The sequence below is a fragment of the Oncorhynchus mykiss genome, chromosome 2 (genome assembly GCF_057628025.1).
Source record: "Oncorhynchus mykiss isolate SJ-2025 chromosome 2, ASM5762802v1, whole genome shotgun sequence".
In the NCBI taxonomy this organism is placed as follows: domain Eukaryota; kingdom Metazoa; phylum Chordata; class Actinopteri; order Salmoniformes; family Salmonidae; genus Oncorhynchus; species Oncorhynchus mykiss.
Genome location: NC_143023.1, coordinates 100,453,867 through 100,472,580, shown reverse-complemented (window position 1 = coordinate 100,472,580; position 18,714 = coordinate 100,453,867). Strand labels below are relative to the sequence as shown.

Below are 18,714 nucleotides of genomic sequence, written 5' to 3'. Positions count from 1 at the left end.
ACATATTTCCGGTCCACTATGATTCTTTTTGGCAGGACGATAATTAAGTGTTTTTTCTCTTCTATTGTAGGTATCAACAGGTTATTGGGCAATGGAACATATGAGGCGGCATTTCCTCCACACGAGGTACGAACATCGTTATAATGATATTAAAAATCTAATTTTGATTTGTCACATGCGCCGAATACAACCGGTGTAGACATTACCGGGAAATGTTTACTTTACAAGCCCTTAACCCCCGTAACCAACCATTCAGTTTTAAGAAAAATAAGAGTTAAGAAAAAATATTTACTAAATAAACGAAAGTAAAAAAATAAGAGCAACAATAAAATAACAATAACGAGGCTATATACAGGAGGTACCGGGTCAATGTGCGGGGGTTCAGGTTAGTCGAGGTAATTTATGTAATATGTACAGTACCAGTCAAAAGTTTTAGAACACCTGCTCATTCAAGGGTTTATCTTTATTTTTTTTTACTATTTTCTACATTGTAGACTAATAGTGAAGACATCAAAACCATGAAATAACATATATGGAATCATGTAGTAACCAAAAAAGTGTTAATCAAATCAACATATATTTTATATTTGAGATTCTTCTGAGTAGCCAGCCTTTGCCGTGATGACAGCTTTGCTCACTCTTAGAATTCTCTTAACCAGCTTCACCTAGAAAATGATTTCACAAGGGCCTTATTTCACATGATATACCTAAATACTTACAACCACATAGGCCAATAAATATATATATATATATATTTTGTTAGGTTATTTAATTAACCTACGTGTTATTTCAAGTTATCTGTTTGGAGCGCAATAACACATTGTTTAAAAATATGCCTGACTTGCATATGAATTAAAGTATGAATGGGTCAATTAAAGGCATCTAGTGCCTACGTTAACTTAACTTAACTTTAACAATGTGTTATTGCGCTCCAAAGGGATAACTTGAAGGTTAATTAAATAATCTAAAGAAAAATATGATTTGAAATGAATGTCAAATGTTTTATGCAACAGTATCTTCTGCTTTAAAAATACAAAATAAATAAAAAACTACTTTTAACAACCATCAGAATTTGAAAGAATTAAGTGTAGGCAAAGTGATCGTGTCAGGCTAAAATGTTTTTACCATTACAACATTTGACAGTCACATTCACTGTGGTTATCTGAAGCGCAATTTGTTATTCCCCATCATTTGCAACAATGTCGATGGGCGTCGTTACAATTTTTCCTTTGCGGTACCTCAAACTGTCGTGATAACCAGCTGAGATTTAACTTTTATGAGTTGATTTTACTCATGGCTCAAACTTTGTCTGGGCTGTGTCGTAACATCATCCTAAAATCTACTCTGAGCTGGGATTTTTGTTGTTGCCTTAAAACATGTTTTGACAGGATTCCTATGACTTTTTCTGAGATGCGTTGTGGATACGGGCCCAGGGCCCGGTTTCCCCAAAAGTATCTTAAGTCCATCATTAGAACCTTTGTAGGAGCATTGTTAAATCTCTGAGCTGTTTCCCAAAACCTTCATTACTAAAATTGCGCTTGAAAATGCTCCTAATTTACGGACTGCCTCAGCCCACCTTTAGAACAGCTAAGTGTGTGGTAAAATAATTGTTTCCCTCCTAACCCGTGACTTTATACACAGAAGATCTCCGCTAAAATGTTTATCTGTCTCTCTGTGACCGACCGATACGAGGTTGAATACACATACAGAGTTGCCTATGTCCTTTGCAATTATCACAAACAAGCGAAGGATAAAAAGATGCTTAAAATGAAAACCGAGACGACTGCATTAAAAGATAAATAGCCTCACCCACAGTATAGGCTATACGCCTAATATATTTCAATGATATTGAAATCAATTTCATATTCATTCAATTGAGTTTTATTTGGCTACTGTCTTGTAATTTTTTGTCTCAGGTTATGTAGCCTAACCGGTGATCAACAATGTGCTAAATCTTAAATTAGAGCATTAGTTTAAGGTAAGCATTAGATTAAGCCGCCTCAATATTTGCATAATCCTTTCTTTCGACAAATTCCTCAATTTAGTGAACATTCTAAATTGCACTTAGCGAACATTCTATTAGCCAACATTCTAAGCTGCACTTAGCGAACATTCTATTAGCCAACATTCTAAGCTGCACTTAGCGAACATTCTATTAGCCAACATTCTAAGCTGCACTTAGCGAACATTCTATTAGCCAACATTCTAAGCTGCACTTAGCGAATATTCTTTCTGCGTGGTGTTTTTGGAAAGACATATCTTCTGCCGTTGCGTCGTTAAAATACTCGTAAGCCTAAATTCCATCGCTGTCGGGAAACCGGACCCTGTTATTGTTTTAACAATTACATTACAAAGATAAGGATTGCTATACAGTACATGAGTGTACATGAGTGTTACTAACCGTATCGGGCTGTTGTATTTGGCATAGTCAGCAGGATTTGATTTATCAACTCCAACTCCACCTGTTACATAAGGTTCTGTGTCTCTGTTTCAGGGTAGATACAAAAGAGTTGGCTACAGCCCATACAGTATGGAACTAGTCTGTCACTACAGATGTAGGATCTTAATTTGATCACCCTGTTGCAGGAGAACTTTCCTGCTCAGCAGGAAATGTAAACTTGTAGTGTAAAATTCACATATCCAGTTGCTGGGAGGATTATATTCCTGCTGTAGCAAACTGGCTCAAATTAAAATACTACATCTGAATACACCTGTTAATTCTCTGGATACCAAAAGTGGATACAGTAGTGGGACTAGACCAGTGACCACCTGTCTTCCACTAATGTTCATTCTCTATGTCCTTGTGTTCCAGGGTGGCTATAGGAGCCGACACCCTATTAATACCCACGGTGCCCAGAACCACAGACACCTGCTGTACGAGAGGTGGGCTCGCTGGGGCATGTGGTACAAGTACCAACCCCTCGACCTTATCAGGTAGGTGTGTGTGTATGTGGTGGTGTGCATGTGTGGCGTGGTGGTACACTCTTAGAGAAAAAAAGGTGCTATCTAGAATTTAAAAGGGTTCTTCGGCTGTCACAATAGGAGAACCATTTGAAGAACCCATTTTGGTTTCAGGTAGAACCCTTTCCACAGAGGGTTCTACATGTAACCAAAAATAGTTATCCTATGGGAACAGCCAAAGAACAATTTTGGAGTGTGTGTGTGTGTGTGTGTGTGTGTGTGTGTGTGTGTGTGCAATTTGTGAGAAAGAACCTCCACATGGGAACCCAAGCAAAGTTCCCTTCTCAGGAGTCCTATCTAAATTAAATACAGTAGACCATAGCTAGGTCTGAGCTGGTCCAATGTACCAGTTGACCCATAGCTAGGTCTGAGCCGGTCCAATGTACCAGTTGACCCATAGCTAGGTCTGAGCCGGTCCAATGTACCAGTTGACCCATAGCTAGGTCTGAGCCGGTCCAATGTACCAGTTGACCCATAGCTAGGTCTGAGCCGGTCCAATGTACCAGTTGACCCATAGCTAGGTCTGAGCCGGTCCAATGTACCAGTTGACCCATAGCTAGGTCTGAGCCGGTCCAATGTACCAGTTGACCCATAGCTAGGTCTGAGCCGGTCCAATTGGATTTCTCTCCTCTCCATTTAAACACAATGAGGTCTGAACAGGTCCCATTTTAAAAGTAAACCCCAGTCGGGAGGTTTTTGACACTGGGCCTATATCTTGTGCACTGGGCTTCTTTCCTCTGTATGAAACACAACTGGGCTTCGTTCCTCTGTATGAAACACAACTTGGCTTTGTTCCTCTGTTTGAAACACAACTTGGCTTCGTTCCTCTGTATGAAACACAACTTGGCTTCGTTCCTCTGTATGAAACACAACTTGGCTTCGTTCCTCTGTATGAAACACAACTTGGCTTCGTTCCTCTGTATGAAACACACAAGTGAAACACAACAACTTTTAATTCAACCCCATGAAGCTCGCTACCTGTGATGGTTTTCCTAATCTATTACGTTTGTTGGACTCCTGATGAAGCAAAATGTTGTGATGAGATGCAGTAAAATTGTTAGTTGTGCATCAAAGATCCCGTCTGTGATCTCGTTTCTTCACTTTTTATTGTTTTTTCATTCGTCCATCTACCTGGAAACATGATAGGTGTGCTAAATATACCTGTACTCATTTATATTAACGGAGTTGCTTCCTTTCAGGCAAATACAGCTGGGTCTGAATGGCTCCAATTTAATCCATGCATGTCGGGAGTTTTACTAATCTATTCTCTCTATTGGACTTTTCATGCACTACGGGCTTTACTTTAGGGAGAAGGTCGGCCTGTACCTTGCCTGGTTGGTTACAAAGAACTTGTTCCTGCCAGGCGAATACAGCCGGGTCGGATTTTAAGGTCAACCCCAACTAAGCTTTTGCTAATCTATCTTGTTCATTGGACTTTCCTCTCCAGGCGTTACTTTGGGGAGAAGATTGGGCTGTACTTTGCCTGGTTGGGCTGGTACACTGGCATGCTGATCCCTGCAGCTCTGGTGGGTCTCTTCGTCTTCCTCTACGGACTCCTTACTATGGACACTAGTCAAGTCAGGTCAGTCAGGGGTTAAACTGGGCCGGGTCCCGCCGGATCCGAGACGTGACACCAATGATCCAAATGAGAGCCAGTCGTTGTAGCACAGGGAGAGAAGTATGCACGCCCAGTCGTTGTAGCACAGGGAGAGAAGTATGCACGCCCAGTCGTTGTAGCACAGGGAGAGAAGGTATGCACGCCCAGTCGTTGTAGCACAGGGAGAGAAGGTATGCACGCCCAGTCGTTGTAGCACAGGGAGAGAAGTATGCACGCCCAGTCGTTGTAGCACAGGGAGAGAAGGTATGCACGCCCAGTCGTTGTAGCACAGGGAGAGAAGGTATGCACGCCCAGTCGTTGTAGCACAGGGAGAGAAGGTATGCACGCCCAGTCGTTGTAGCCGACAACATTCTTAATGCAGTCGTTGTAGCACAGGGAGAGAAGGTATGCACGCCCAGTCGTTGTAGCACAGGGAGAGAAGGTATGCACGCCCAGTCGTTGTAGCACAGGGAGAGAAGGTATGCACGCCCAGTCGTTGTAGCACAGGGAGAGAAGGTATGCACGCCCAGTCGTTGTAGCACAGGGAGAGAAGGTATGCACGCCCAGTCGTTGTAGCACAGGGAGAGAAGGTATGCACGCCCAGTCGTTGTAGCACAGGGAGAGAAGGTATGCACGCCCAGTCGTTGTAGCACAGGGAGAGAAGGTATGCACGCCCAGTCGTTGTAGCACAGGGAGAGAAGGTATGCACGCCCAGTCGTTGTAGCACAGGGAGAGAAGGTATGCACGCCCAGTCGTTGTAGCACAGGGAGAGAAGGTATGCACGCCCAGTCGTTGTAGCACAGGGAGAGAAGTATGCACGCCCAGTCGTTGTAGCACAGGGAGAGAAGGTATGCACGCCCAGTCGTTGTAGCACAGGGAGTGAAGTATGCACGCCCAGTCGTTGTAGCACAGGGAGAGAAGGTATGCACGCCCAGTCGTTGTAGCACAGGGAGAGAAGGTATGCACGCCCAGTCGTTGTAGCACAGGGAGAGAAGGTATGCACGCCCAGTCGTTGTAGCACAGGGAGAGAAGTATGCACGCCCAGTCGTTGTAGCACAGGGAGAGAAGGTATGCACGCCCAGTCGTTGTAGCACGGGGAGAGAAGGTATGCACGCCCAGTCGTTGTAGCACAGGGAGAGAAGGTATGCACGCCCAGTCGTTGTAGCACAGGGAGAGAAGTATGCACGCCCAGTCGTTGTAGCACAGGGAGAGAAGTATGCACGCCCAGTCGTTGTAGCACGGGGAGAGAAGGTATGCACGCCCAGTCGTTGTAGCACAGGGAGAGAAGGTATGCACGCCCAGTCGTTGTAGCACAGGGAGAGAAGGTATGCACGCCCAGTCGTTGTAGGCGACAACATTCTTAATGCAGTCGTGGGAAAACAGCTTTTGAAAGCAGTTTTGAAGGTCACTGTTAAGAGGAACTGACCTTTCTGTTGTTACTAGGCTGTACTTATTTGTCAAACGCACCATTTAGAACCCGTTTTTTAGCAGCGCCAATGGCGTTAAAATGCACGGGGACGCACCCTGTAACAGGGGTCCGGTGTGACGTCCTACAGTATATTCACAGGACATGATCCTTGGTTAGCTGAGTGCCATTCAAGTCATCAATAACTAGCAACAAGATTAGCCCAAATGTTTACATTATAGCATTTGCGCTCTAGCTAACGATTAGCCCAATTGTTTACATTATAGCATTTGCGCTCTAGCTAACGATTAGCCCAATTGTTTACATTATAGCATTTGCGCTCTAGCTAATGATTAGCCCAATTATTTACACTAGAGAGTTTGCGCTCTAGCTAACGATTAGCCCAATTGTTTACACTAGAGAGTTTGCGCTCTAGCTAACGATTAGCACAATTGTTTACACTAGAGAGTTTGCGCTCTAGCTAACGATTAGCCCAATTATTTACACTAGAGAGTTTGCGCTCTAGCTAACGATTAGCCCAATTATTTACACTAGAGAGTATGCGCTCTATCTAACGATTAGCCCAATTATTTACACTAGAGTTTGCGCTCTAGCTAACGATTAGCCCAATTATTTACACTAGAGAGTTTGCGCTCTAGCTAACGAGTAGCCCAATTATTTACACTAGAGAGTTTGCGATCTAGCTAACGATTAGCCCAACGGGGTACATGCAGATGGGCAACCCTCGGCCTATTTATTTATAGCCACTATGCTGCTTCTGATATGGGGTACATCAGGTGATGATGCTTATTGCTAAGTAACACACCTGACTGATAATATGGACCAATATGTCATTTCTATGTCATTATATTTTAGATGTCAGCTTCATTTTATTTTCATTTATTCTGTAGAATGTCCTTTAATAAAAATCAAATAAAATTTAAAAAAAGTGACCAGAACAGTCATTCTCCCCCATTAAATTGTAGGTCCATCTGCAACCCCATCTCCCCCCCACCCACGCCGCCCTTCGGTTGGGGGTTTTCATGTCCTTTTTTAAGTGTTTTTAAGACATGAATATCTGTCTGTCTATTTTGTCCCATCAGTAAAGAGATCTGTGAGGCCAACACAACAATCATGTGTCCCATGTGTGAGCAGAACTGCAAACCCTGGAAACTCAGTGACAGCTGTGTCTATGCTAAGGTCAGTAATACAACCATGAAGCTATTCTATTCTGTTATCCACCTTGGTAGCTCTAGTACTGTAGTAAACAGTACCGTACTGTAGTAAACATAAGTACTATTGTGGTTAGCTAGTACTGTAGTAAACAGAAGTAATATTACTGTTAGCTAGTACTGTAGTAAACAGAAGTAATATTACTGTTAGCTAGTACTGTAGTAAACAGAAGTAATATTACTGTTAGCTAGTACTGTAGTAAACAGAAGTAATATTACTGTTAGCTAGTACTGTAGTAAACAGAAGTAATATTACTGTTAGCTAGTACTGTAGGAAACAGAAGTAATATTACTGTTAGCTAGTACTGTAGGAAACATAAGTAATATTACTGTTAGCTAGTACTGTAGTAAACAGAAGTAATATTACTGTTAGCTAGTACTGTAGTAAACATAATTAATATTCCTGTTAGCAAGTACTGTAGTAAACAGAAGTAATATTCCTGTTAGCAAGTACTGTAGTAAACAGAAGTAATATTACTGTTAGCTAGTACTCTAGTAAACATAAGTAATATTACTGTTAGCAAGTACTGTTGTAAACAGAAGTAATATTACTGTTAGCTAGTACTGTAGTAAACAGAAGTAATATTACTGTTAGCTAGTACTGTAGTAAACATAATTAATATTCCTGTTAGCAAGTACTGTAGTAAACAGAAGTAATATTCCTGTTAGCAAGTACTGTAGTAAACAGAAGTAATATTACTGTTAGCTAGTACTCTAGTAAACATAAGTAATATTACTGTTAGCAAGTACTGTTGTAAACAGAAGTAATATTACTGTTAGCTAGTACTGTAGTAAACAGAAGTAATATTACTGTTAGCTAGTACTGTAGTAAACAGAAGTAATATTACTGTTAGCTAGTACTGTAGGAAACAGAAGTAATATTACTGTTAGCTAGTACTGTAGGAAACATAAGTAATATTACTGTTAGCTAGTACTGTAGTAAACAGAAGTAATATTACTGTTAGCAAGTACTGTAGTAAACAGAAGTAATATTCCTGTTAGCAAGTACTGTAGTAAACAGAAGTAATATTACTGTTAGCTAGTACTGTTACTGTCCATGAGGATCCCACTAGGGTTGGGGCCTGTTACATTTAAATTCCAGTCCATTCAGGAAATTCCAATTCTCTTTAATGCTTTTCAGTAGCTAGGTTCCCATCCAATTGGCAACAGAATTTTCATGTGAATATTCTAGAATCCGCAACTAAGAAATATGCAAATTTTTCCCACCAGTGGTGTGTTTCCACCAAACAGACTTGTTCCACTGTTCCACCAAACAGACTGGCCTCTCTATGCTGACCAACTCAGTGGCCTTGTGGTTAGAGCTGAGATTGGAAGTTTGGGAGTTCGATCCCTGGCCGAGTCACACCAAAGACTGTTGTTTGTCGCACTGCTTTGCTTTATCTTGGCAAGGTCGCAGTTGTAAATGAGAACTTGGGGGGGGGGGGGGGGGTGTACTGAAGAGATAGACTAGTGTCCTATCCAGGGGGGGTGTACTGAGAAGATAGACTAGTGTCCTGTCCAGGGGGGGTGTACTGAGGAGATAGACTAGTGTCCTATCCAGGGGGGGGGGGGGGGTGTACTGAGGAGATAGACTAGTGTCATGTCCAGGAGGTGAACTGAGGAGATAGACTAGTGTCCTGTCCAGGGGGTGTACTGAGGAGATAGACTAGTGTCCTATCCAGGGGGGGTGTACTGAGGAGATAGACTAGTGTCCTATCCAGGGGGGGTGTACTGAGGAGATAGACTAGTGTCCTGTCCAGGGGGGGTGTACTGAGGAGATAGACTAGTGTCATGTCCAGGGGGGGTGCACTGAGGAGATAGACTAGTGTCCTATCCAGGGGGGGTGTACTGAGAAGATAGACTAGTGTCCTGTCCAGGGGGGGTGTACTGAGGAGATAGACTAGTGTCCTATCCAGGGGGGGGGGGGGGGGGGTGTACTGAGGAGATAGACTAGTGTCATGTCCAGGAGGTGAACTGAGGAGATAGACTAGTGTCCTGTCCAGGGGGTGTACTGAGGAGATAGACTAGTGTCCTATCCAGGGGGGGTGTACTGAGGAGATAGACTAGTGTCCTATCCAGGGGGGGTGTACTGAGGAGATAGACTAGTGTCCTGTCCAGGGGGGGTGTACTGAGGAGATAGACTAGTGTCATGTCCAGGGGGGGTGCACTGAGGAGATAGACTAGTGTCCTGTCCAGGGGGGGTGTACTGAGGAGATAGACTAGTGTCCTATCCAGGGGGGTGTGTACTGAGGAGATAGACTAGTGTCCTGTCCAGGGGGGGTGTACTGAGGATATAGACTAGTGTCCTATCCAGGGGGGTGTGTACTGAGGAGATGGACTAGTGTCCTATCCATGGGGGTGTGTACTGAGGAGATAGACTAGTGTCCTATCCGGGGGGTGTACTGAGGAGATAGACTAGTGTCCTATCCAGGGGGGTGTGTACTGAGGAGATAGACTAGTGTCCTGTCCAGGGGGTGTACTGAGGAGATAGACTAGTGTCCTATCCAGGGGGTGTACTGAGGAGATAGACTAGTGTCCTATCCAGGGGGTGTACTGAGGAGATAGACTAGTGTCCTATCCAGGGGGTGTACTGAGGAGATAGACTAGTGTCCTATCCGGGGGGTGTACTGAGGAGATAGACTAGTGTCCTATCCGGGGGGTGTACTGAGGAGATAGACTAGTGTCATGTCCAGGGGGGGTGTACTGAGGATATAGACTAGTGTCATGTCCAGGGGGTGCACTGAGGAGATAGACTAGTGTCCTATCCGGGGGGTGTACTGAGGAGATAGAATGGGCTGTAGATATATTTCCAGGCAAATGGGAAGTGGGCTGAACTGGTTGAAAGGGCATCATTACAACCAGTTGTGTCTGCTGGGATGTCATCGACGTTTGTGTCAAGGTGCCTCGTTCCAGCAGGTAATGGCAGTATTGATTCCAACCCAAGGGAATTGTTTATTTACCTCTGTGTCTGTTTCTGCAGGTGACCCATCTCTTTGACAATGGAGGAACTGTGTTCTTTGCTATCTTCATGGCTATATGGGGTAAATACATTTTTCTCAGTTTCTCTCTCTCTCTCTCTCTCGCTCTCTCTCTCTTACTCTCCCCCCTCCCCTCACTCTCTCTTGGTCTCCCCCTCCCCTCTCTCTCTCTCTCTTGCTCTCCCCCCTCCCCTCTCTCTCTCTTGCTTCCCCCCCCCCCCCCTCCCTGTCTCTGGTATTCATGTTTGATACCATTCCATTCACTCCATTCCTGACATTATTATGAGTAAAATAAAGAACATAGTAGCAGCTGTGTGTGTGTGCAATGTGTGTGTGTGTGTGTGTAATGTGTTTCCGTGTGTGTGTGTAATGTATGCTTGTCTCGGTATTCATTTTTGGGCCTTCCTCTGACACCCTCTGATATAGAGGTCCTGGATGGCAGGGAGCTGGGCCCCAGTGATGTACTGGGCTGTCCGCACCACCCTCTGATATAGAGGTCCTGGATGGCAGGGAGCTGGGCCCCAGTGATGTACTGGGCTGTCCTCAGCACCCTCTGATATAGAGGTCGTGGATGGCAGGGAGCTGGGCCGCAGTGATGTACTGGGCTGTCCTCACCACCCTCTGATATAGAGGTCGTGGATGGCAGGGAGCTGGGCCCCAGTGATGTACTGGGCTGTCCGCACCACCCTCTATAGCATTTTGCGGTCAAGAGTGAGATCGCACAGTCATCTGGAAAAACAGGGTCTTTCTCTCAATTGCATGTTCCAATGGCCCAAGAGATTTAGTTATTTTCAATAATTTGTGGGCAAACACACACATTTACGGTGACACAACTGTGGCCAGCATTTAATATATTTATATCTGAACTCAACTGATAGTTTTAGAGCTGCTCTGAAAAACTAAGGAACTTCTTCAAGACAATAACTAGAGAGCCAGATACAGTGGGGCAAAAAAAGTATTTAGTCAGCCACCAATTGTGCAAGTTCTCCCACTTAAAAAGATGAGAGAGGCCTGTCATTTTCATCATAGGTACACTTCAACTATGTAAGACAAAAGGAGAAACATCCAGAAAATCACATTGTAGGATTTTTGTATTAATTTATTTGCAAATTATGGTGGAAAATAAGTATGAGAGTAAGAGGATAAAACCCACATAGTACCACACTGATGTTAGCATACACCACACCTGGCTGTTGGACTGTGTCCCAACATCGTTCTCTAACACTTTCCCAAAGCAATCTTTAAATACCTCCACTCAGACCTTAATAAAGTACATGGAAAACATCCATATGGCACCCTATTCCCTATATAGTGCACTACTTTAGACCAGGGCCCTATAGAACCCTATTCCCTATATAGTGCAATACTTTAGACCAGAGCCCTATAGAACCCTATTCCCTATATAGTGCACTACTTTAGACCAGAGCCCTATAGAACCCTATTCCCTATATAGTGCACTACTTTAGACTAGAGCCCTATATAACCCTATTCCCTATATAGTGCACTACTTTAGACCAAACTCCAAATCAAATCAAATTTTATTTGTCACATACACATGGTTAGCAGATGTTAATGCGAGTGTAGCGAAATGCTTGTGCTTCTAGTTCCGACAATGCAGTAATAACCAACAAGTAATCTAACTAACAATTCCAGAACTACTGTCTTGTACACAGTGTGAGGGGATAAAGAATATGTACATAAGGATATATGAATGAGTGATGGTACAGAGCAGCATAGGCAAGATACAGTAGATGGTATCGAGTACAGTATATACATGAGGTGAGTATGTAAACAAAGTGGCATAGTTAAAGTGGCTAGTGATACATGTATTACATAAGGATACAGTCAATGATATAGAGTACAGTATATACGTATGCATATGAGATGAATAATGTAGGGTAAGTAACATTATATAAGGTAGCATTGTTTAAAGTGGCTAGTGATATATTTACATCATTTCCCATCAATTCCCATTATTAAAGTGGCTGGAGTTGAGTCAGTGTCAGTGTGTTGGCAGCAGCCACTCAATGTTAGTGGTGGCTGTTTAACAGTCTGATGGCCTTGAGATAGAAGCTGTTTTTCAGTCTCTCGGTCCCAGCTTTGATGCACCTGTACTGACCTCGCCTTCTGGACGATAGTGGGGTGAACAGGCAGTGGCTCGGGTGGTTGATGTCCTTGATGATCTTTATGGCCTTCCTGTGACATCGGGTGGTGTAGGTGTCCTGGAGGGCAGGTAGTTTGCCCCCGGTGATGCGTTGTGCAGACCTCACTACCCTCTGGAGAGCCTTACGGTTGAGGGCGGAGCAGTTGCCGTACCAGGCGGTGATACAGCCCGCCAGGATGCTCTCGATTGTGCATCTGTAGAAGTTTGTGAGTGCTTTTGGTGACAAGCCAAATTTCTTCAGCCTCCTGAGGTTGAAGAGGCGCTGCTGCGCCTTCTTCACAATGCTGTCTGTGTGAGTGGACCAATTCAGTTTGTCTGTGATGTGTATGCCGAGGAACTTAAAACTTGCTACCCTCTCCACTCTCCTATATGCGTCGCGGAAGTTAGAATAGCAATGATCCAAGGTTTTTCCAGCCCTGGTTGCGCAATCGTTATGCTGATACAATTTAGGGAGTCTTGTTTTCAGATTAGCCTTGTTAAAATCCCCAGCTACCACGAATGCAGCCTCAGGATATATGGATTCCAGTTTGCAAAGAGTCAAATAAAGTTCGTTCAGAGCCATCTGATGTGTCTGCTTGGGGGGGGAATATATACAGCTGTGATTATATAGTGCACTACTTTTGACCAGAGCCCTATAGAACCCTATTCCCTATATAGTGCACTACTTTAGACCAGAGCCCTATAGAACCCTATTCCCTATATAGTGCACTACTTTAGACCAGAGCCCTATAGAACCCTATTCCCTCCCTATATAGTGCACTACTTTTGACCAACGCCCATTGGTGCAGGGCACGAATCTGATTATCAACCCAAATAGCACTGTAGCAGTAATCAAATGCTCTCTATACCAACTGAGCTACACAGGCATTTTGTCTAGTGGAAAGCCTCTGTTCTTCTGGGAAGGCTTTCCGCTAGATGTTGGAACATTGCTGCAGGGACTTGCTTCCATTCAGCCACAAGAGCATTAGTGAGGTCGGGCACTGATGTTGGGCGATTAGGCCTGGCTCACAGTCGGCGTTCCAATTCATCCCAAAGGCGTTTGATGGGGTTGAGGTCAGGGCTCTGTGCAGGCCAGTCATGTGCAGGCCAGATACACCAACCTCGACAAACCATTTCTGTATTGTCCTCGGTTTGTGACTGGGGCATTGTCATGCAGAAACAGGAAAGGGCCTGTCACAAAACTGTTGCCACAAAGTCGTCTAGAATGTCATTGTATGCTGTAGCGTTAAGATTTCCCTTAATTGGAACTAAGGGGCCTAGCCCGAACCATGAAAAAAAGCCCCAGATCATTATTCCTCCTCCACCAAACTTTACAGTTGGCACTCTACATTCGGACAGGTAGGGTTCTCCTGGCATCCGCCAAACCTAGATTCATCCATTGGACTGCCAGATGGTGAAGCGTGATTCATCCCTCCAGAGAACACGTTTCCACTCCTCCAGAATCCCAATGCACCACTCCAGTCGACGCTTGGCATTGCGCATGGTGATCTTAGGCTTGTGTTTGGTGGCCAAGGAAACCCACGGCTGCTGGGCCATGTAAACACACTTTATGACGCTCCCCACAAGACAGTTATTGTGCTGACGTTGCTTCCAGAGGCAGTTTGGAACTCGGTAGTGAGTGCTGCGTTACGCGCTTCAGCACTCGGCGGTTGTGTGGCCTACCACTTTGCGGCTGAGCCGTTGTTGCTCCTAGACATTTCAACTTCACAATAAGAGCACTTACAGTTGACCCGGGTCAGCTCTAGCAGAGCAGAAAATTGATGAACAATCCTATGACGTTGCCAAGTTGAAATTCACTGAGCTCTTTATAAGGCCATTCTAATGCCAATGTTTGTCTATGGAGATTGCATGGCTGTTCTCGATTTTATACACCTGTCAGCAATGGGTGTGGCTGAAATAGCTGAATCCATTCATTTGAAGGGGTGTTCACATACCTGTACTTGTGTGTATACAGTTGAAGTTAGAAGTTTACATACACCTTATACAAATACATTTAAACTTAGTTTTTCACAATTCCTGACATTTAATCCTAGTAAAAATTCCCTGTTTTAGGTCAGTTAGGATCACCACTTTATTTTAAGAATGTGAAATGTCAGATTAACAGTAGACAATGATTTATTTCAGCTTTTATTTTTTTAATCAGTGGGTCAAGAGTTTACACACTCAATTAGTATTTGGTAGCATTGCCTTTTAATTGTTTAACTTGGGTCAAACGTTTCAGGTAGCCTTCCACAAGCTTCCCACAATAAGTTGGGTGAATTTTGGCCCATTCTTCCTGACAGGGCTGGTGTAACTGAGTCAGGTTTGTAGGTCTCCTTGCTCGCACACGCTTTTTCAGTTCTGCCCACAAATTTTCTATGAGATTGAGGTCAGGGCTTTGTGATGGCCACTCCAATACCTTGACTTTGTTGTCCTTAAGCCATTTTGCCACAACTTTAGAAGTATGCTTGGTGTCATTGTCCATTTGGAAGACCCATTTGCGACCAAGCTTTACCTTCCTGACTGATGTCTTGAGATGTTCCTTCAATATATCCACATAATTTTACTCCCTCATGATGTCATCTATTTTGTGAAGTGCACAAGTCCCCCCTGCAGCAAAGCACCCCCACAACATGATGCTGCCACCCCCGTGTTTCACGGTTGGGATGGTGTTCTTCGGCTTGCAAGCCTCCCCTTTTTTCCACCAAACATAACGATGTTCATTATGGCCAAACAGTTCTAGTTTTGTTTCATCAGACCAGAGGACATTTCTCCAAAAACTACAATCTTTGTCCCCATGTGAAGTTGCAAAACGTAGTCTGGCTTTTTTATGGTGGTTTGGGAGCAGTGGCTTTACTGTGTCTTTACTGTGGATATAGATACTTTTGTACCTGTTTCCTCCAGCATCTTTACAAGGTCCTTTGCTGTTGTTCTGGGACTGATTCGCACTTTTCGCACCGAAGTATGTTTATCTCTAGGAGACAGAACGTGTCTCCTTCCAGAGCAGTATGACGGCTGCATGGTCCCATGGTGTTTATACTTGCTTACTATTGTTTGTACAGATGAACGTGGTACCTTCAGGCATTTGGAAATTGCTCCCAAGGATGAACCAGACTTGTGGAGGTCTACAATTTTTTTCTGAGGTTTTGGCTGATTTCTTTTGATTTTCCCATGATGTGAAGCAAAGAGGTACTGAGTTTGAAGCTAGGCCTTGAAATACATCAACAGGTACACCTCCAATTGACTCAAATTATGTAAATTAGCCTATCAGAAACGTCTAAAGCCATGACATAATTTTCTGGAATTTTCTAAGCTGTTTAAAGGCACAGTCAATTTAGTGTATGTAAACCTCTGACCCACTGGAATTGTGATACAGTGAGTGATAACTGAAATAATCTGTCTGTAAACAATTGTTGTAAAAATGACTTGTGTCATGCACAAAGTAGATGTCCTAACCCGACTTGCCAAAACTATAGTTTGTTAACAAGAAATGTGTGGAGTGGTTGAAAAACGAGTTTTAAGTGTATGTAAACTTCCAACTTCAACTGTATACAGTGTATTTACACCGGGGGGAATTTACACAAGATATACTAAGAATGGTAAGAACACCAGTAGATATATTAGAGTAAGTTATGTCAGGAATCCAGTGTGTAAATAAATATACGATGTGTATTACTGCGTTGTTGATTTTAAGGGATTGTTAATAAGCGTTTCACTAAAAAAAAGCCCTCAATACAACAGGTAGTTCTGCTGGTCTACCTTGTTGTATTTCATTTGATTTAAACGGTGTAAATACACTCGTAGAAATATTATGATGAGCTACGTCGGGGGGGATACAGTATTTAAATACACAGTGTGAAACAGGAAGTATTATGATGAGCTGGGGGGATACAGTATTTAAATACACAGTGTGAAACAGGAAGTATTATGATGAGCTGGGGGGGATACAGTATTTAAATACACAGTGTGAAACAGGAAGTGACCAGTGGATTGGTGTCTCTAGCATGTGACAGCAGCGTTGGCTGTGTAGGTGTCGTGTAGGTGTCGTGTAAGTGTCGTGTAGGTGTCGTGTAGGTGTCGTGTAGGTGTTGTGTATGTGTCGTGTAGGTGTGTAGACCAGGTGAAAGAGCCCAGACATCTAAAGCTTGTTTTTCCCCATCTACTCTCTCTCTCTCTTTAAACAGAAGTGGGTCAAGCAGCTCCATTCAAGTTGAATCTTGCTGCACATTAAAAATACATTTGAATCACTCTTTGAAGTCACCATGTTCTCATGTGTATCCAATGTTTCTGAGTTTAGGGAATGTGCCGTAGAGATATTTCCCCTTTTTGAGAATTCAAATTTCAATGTGGGCCCTCCCACAATTGTCAAAGATATTGACTTTAGGTACCCCCCCCCCCCCCCCCCAAGAGACATCAGGCACCCCCAAGAGACATCAGGCACCCCCAAGAGACATCAGACACCCCCAAGAGCTATCGTTCCACTCCTTGCCAATCGTCATGCCAAACATGATATGTCACAGAGTACAAGGAGTGGAATATTAGCAAAACAGGTTCAGGTATTTCAGGCTACTGGAATGAATCACTGAAGTAATTCCGTGAAGGTTGATCGATCCCTCCTCCGTGTTCCGTGTTCCGTTGGAATGTTGTCCCTGTAGCCACGGTGTTCCTGGAGTTCTGGAAGAGGAGGAGGGCGGAGCTGACGTATGACTGGGACCTCATCGACTGGGAGGAGGAAGAGGTTGGTCCAGACAGATGTATCTGGTTTTTTTTTTTAATGTGAAATAATGTCAGAGACATCTACATGTATGTACACTAGTGTTCAGTCATTTCTCATTCAGCAATATCTGGTTATTTGACAACATATTCAGCTATTTCAATGTTTCTTATGATACAGTCGAGCATTGTGTGGATGGGAGGTATCTTTTGATTGGTTTCAGTCAGAAATATCAGAGTAATTGAAATGATACACTGCAGTGTATGCGTGTTTGTCCCAGGAGAATCTGCGTCCCCAGTTCGAAGCCAAGTACTCCAGGTTAGAGAGAGTAAACCATATCTCTGGCAAGCCAGAGCCTTTCCAGCCCTTCACTGACAAACTCAGCAGACTCATGGTCTCTGTGTCTGGCATCTTCTTCATGGTAAGACCTTGTCATCGCATGAGTTATCAGGCTGTACTGTGGATCTGTGTCTTTCTGTTTGTGTCTGGGATCTACTTCACAGGTAAGGCCTTGTCATCACATGAGTTATCAGGCTGTACTGTGGATCTGTGTCTTTCTGTTTGTGTTTGGGATCTACTTCACAGGTAAGGCCTTGTCATCACATGAGTTATCAGGCTGTACTGTGGATCTGTGTCTTTCTGTTTGTGTCTGGGATCTACTTCACAGGTAAGGCCTTGTCATCACATGAGTTATCAGGCTGTACTGTGGATCTGTGTCTTTCTGTTTGTGTCTGGGATCTACTTCACAGGTAAGGCCTTGTCATCACATGAGTTATCAGGCTGTACTGTGGATCTGTGTCTTTCTGTTTGTGTCTGGGATCTACTTCACAGGTAAGGCCTTGTCATCACATGAGTTATCAGGCTGTACTGTGGATCTGTGTCTTTCTGTTTGTGTCTGGGATCTACTTCACAGGTAAGGCCTTGTCATCACATGAGTTATCAGGCTGTACTGTGGATCTGTGTCTTTCTGTTTGTGTCTGGGATCTACTTCACAGGTAAGACCTTGTCATCGCATGAGTTATCAGGCTATACTGTGGATCTGTGTCTTTCTGTTTGTGTCTGGAATCTACTTCACAGGTAAGACCTTCCATCACACAAATACAAAGACTTTTACTGTAGATCTGTCCTCAGTGTGTACATACTGTAAGGGTTTGGGGTCAATTCCATTTCAATTCAGTACATTCTAGAAGTACACTGAAGTGTTTTAATTGAAAATCGAATTGGAATTTCGGTTTACATTCTAAATTGACTGAATTTAAAAATAACTGACCCCCCCCCCAAAAAAAAACAACAACCCTGGAACACAGTTTTCTAACTACTAGAGTGATGAGCTTTCTAGCAGCCTACTACCACCCCCTGGTGGAGGGAACCCATCAATACAACAGCCACTCCTTGGAAACAGTGACTCTGCCCCTCTGTTGTTGTGATGTGTGTATTGTTGCTCATCTACTCAACTGCAATAGGACGTGTCAAGAGTCTGTGAAATGTAACAGTGAGTCATTGTTTAACAATGTTGCTCCACAGAGTCTAGACATTTGTAAACACACGTTCCCAGACCCAGCCAGGATGTATTACCCCAAAACTAACACGTTCCTAGACCCAGCCAGGATGTACTACCCCCAAAACTAACACATTCCCAGACAGGATGTACTACCCCCAAAACTAACACATTCCCAGACAGGAT

The 18,714-nt window shown here is 43.7% G+C and overlaps 1 protein-coding gene across 1 annotated transcript in view; it reads left to right on the top strand.

Annotated features, from left to right (window-relative positions):
* ano3 (anoctamin 3) overlaps positions 1-18,714 on the top strand; it is a gene marked incomplete at its 5' end in the record, with an annotated part of 97,851 nt that overhangs the window by 51,690 nt on the left and 27,447 nt on the right. Inside the window, 7 exons of the mRNA XM_090215631.1 lie at positions 71-126; positions 2,813-2,934; positions 4,409-4,543; positions 7,067-7,163; positions 10,176-10,236; positions 16,972-17,054; positions 17,311-17,451. Of these exons, the coding sequence (XP_090071757.1) occupies positions 71-126; positions 2,813-2,934; positions 4,409-4,543; positions 7,067-7,163; positions 10,176-10,236; positions 16,972-17,054; positions 17,311-17,451 (695 nt within the window). The remainder of the gene's footprint in view (positions 1-70; positions 127-2,812; positions 2,935-4,408; positions 4,544-7,066; positions 7,164-10,175; positions 10,237-16,971; positions 17,055-17,310; positions 17,452-18,714) is intronic.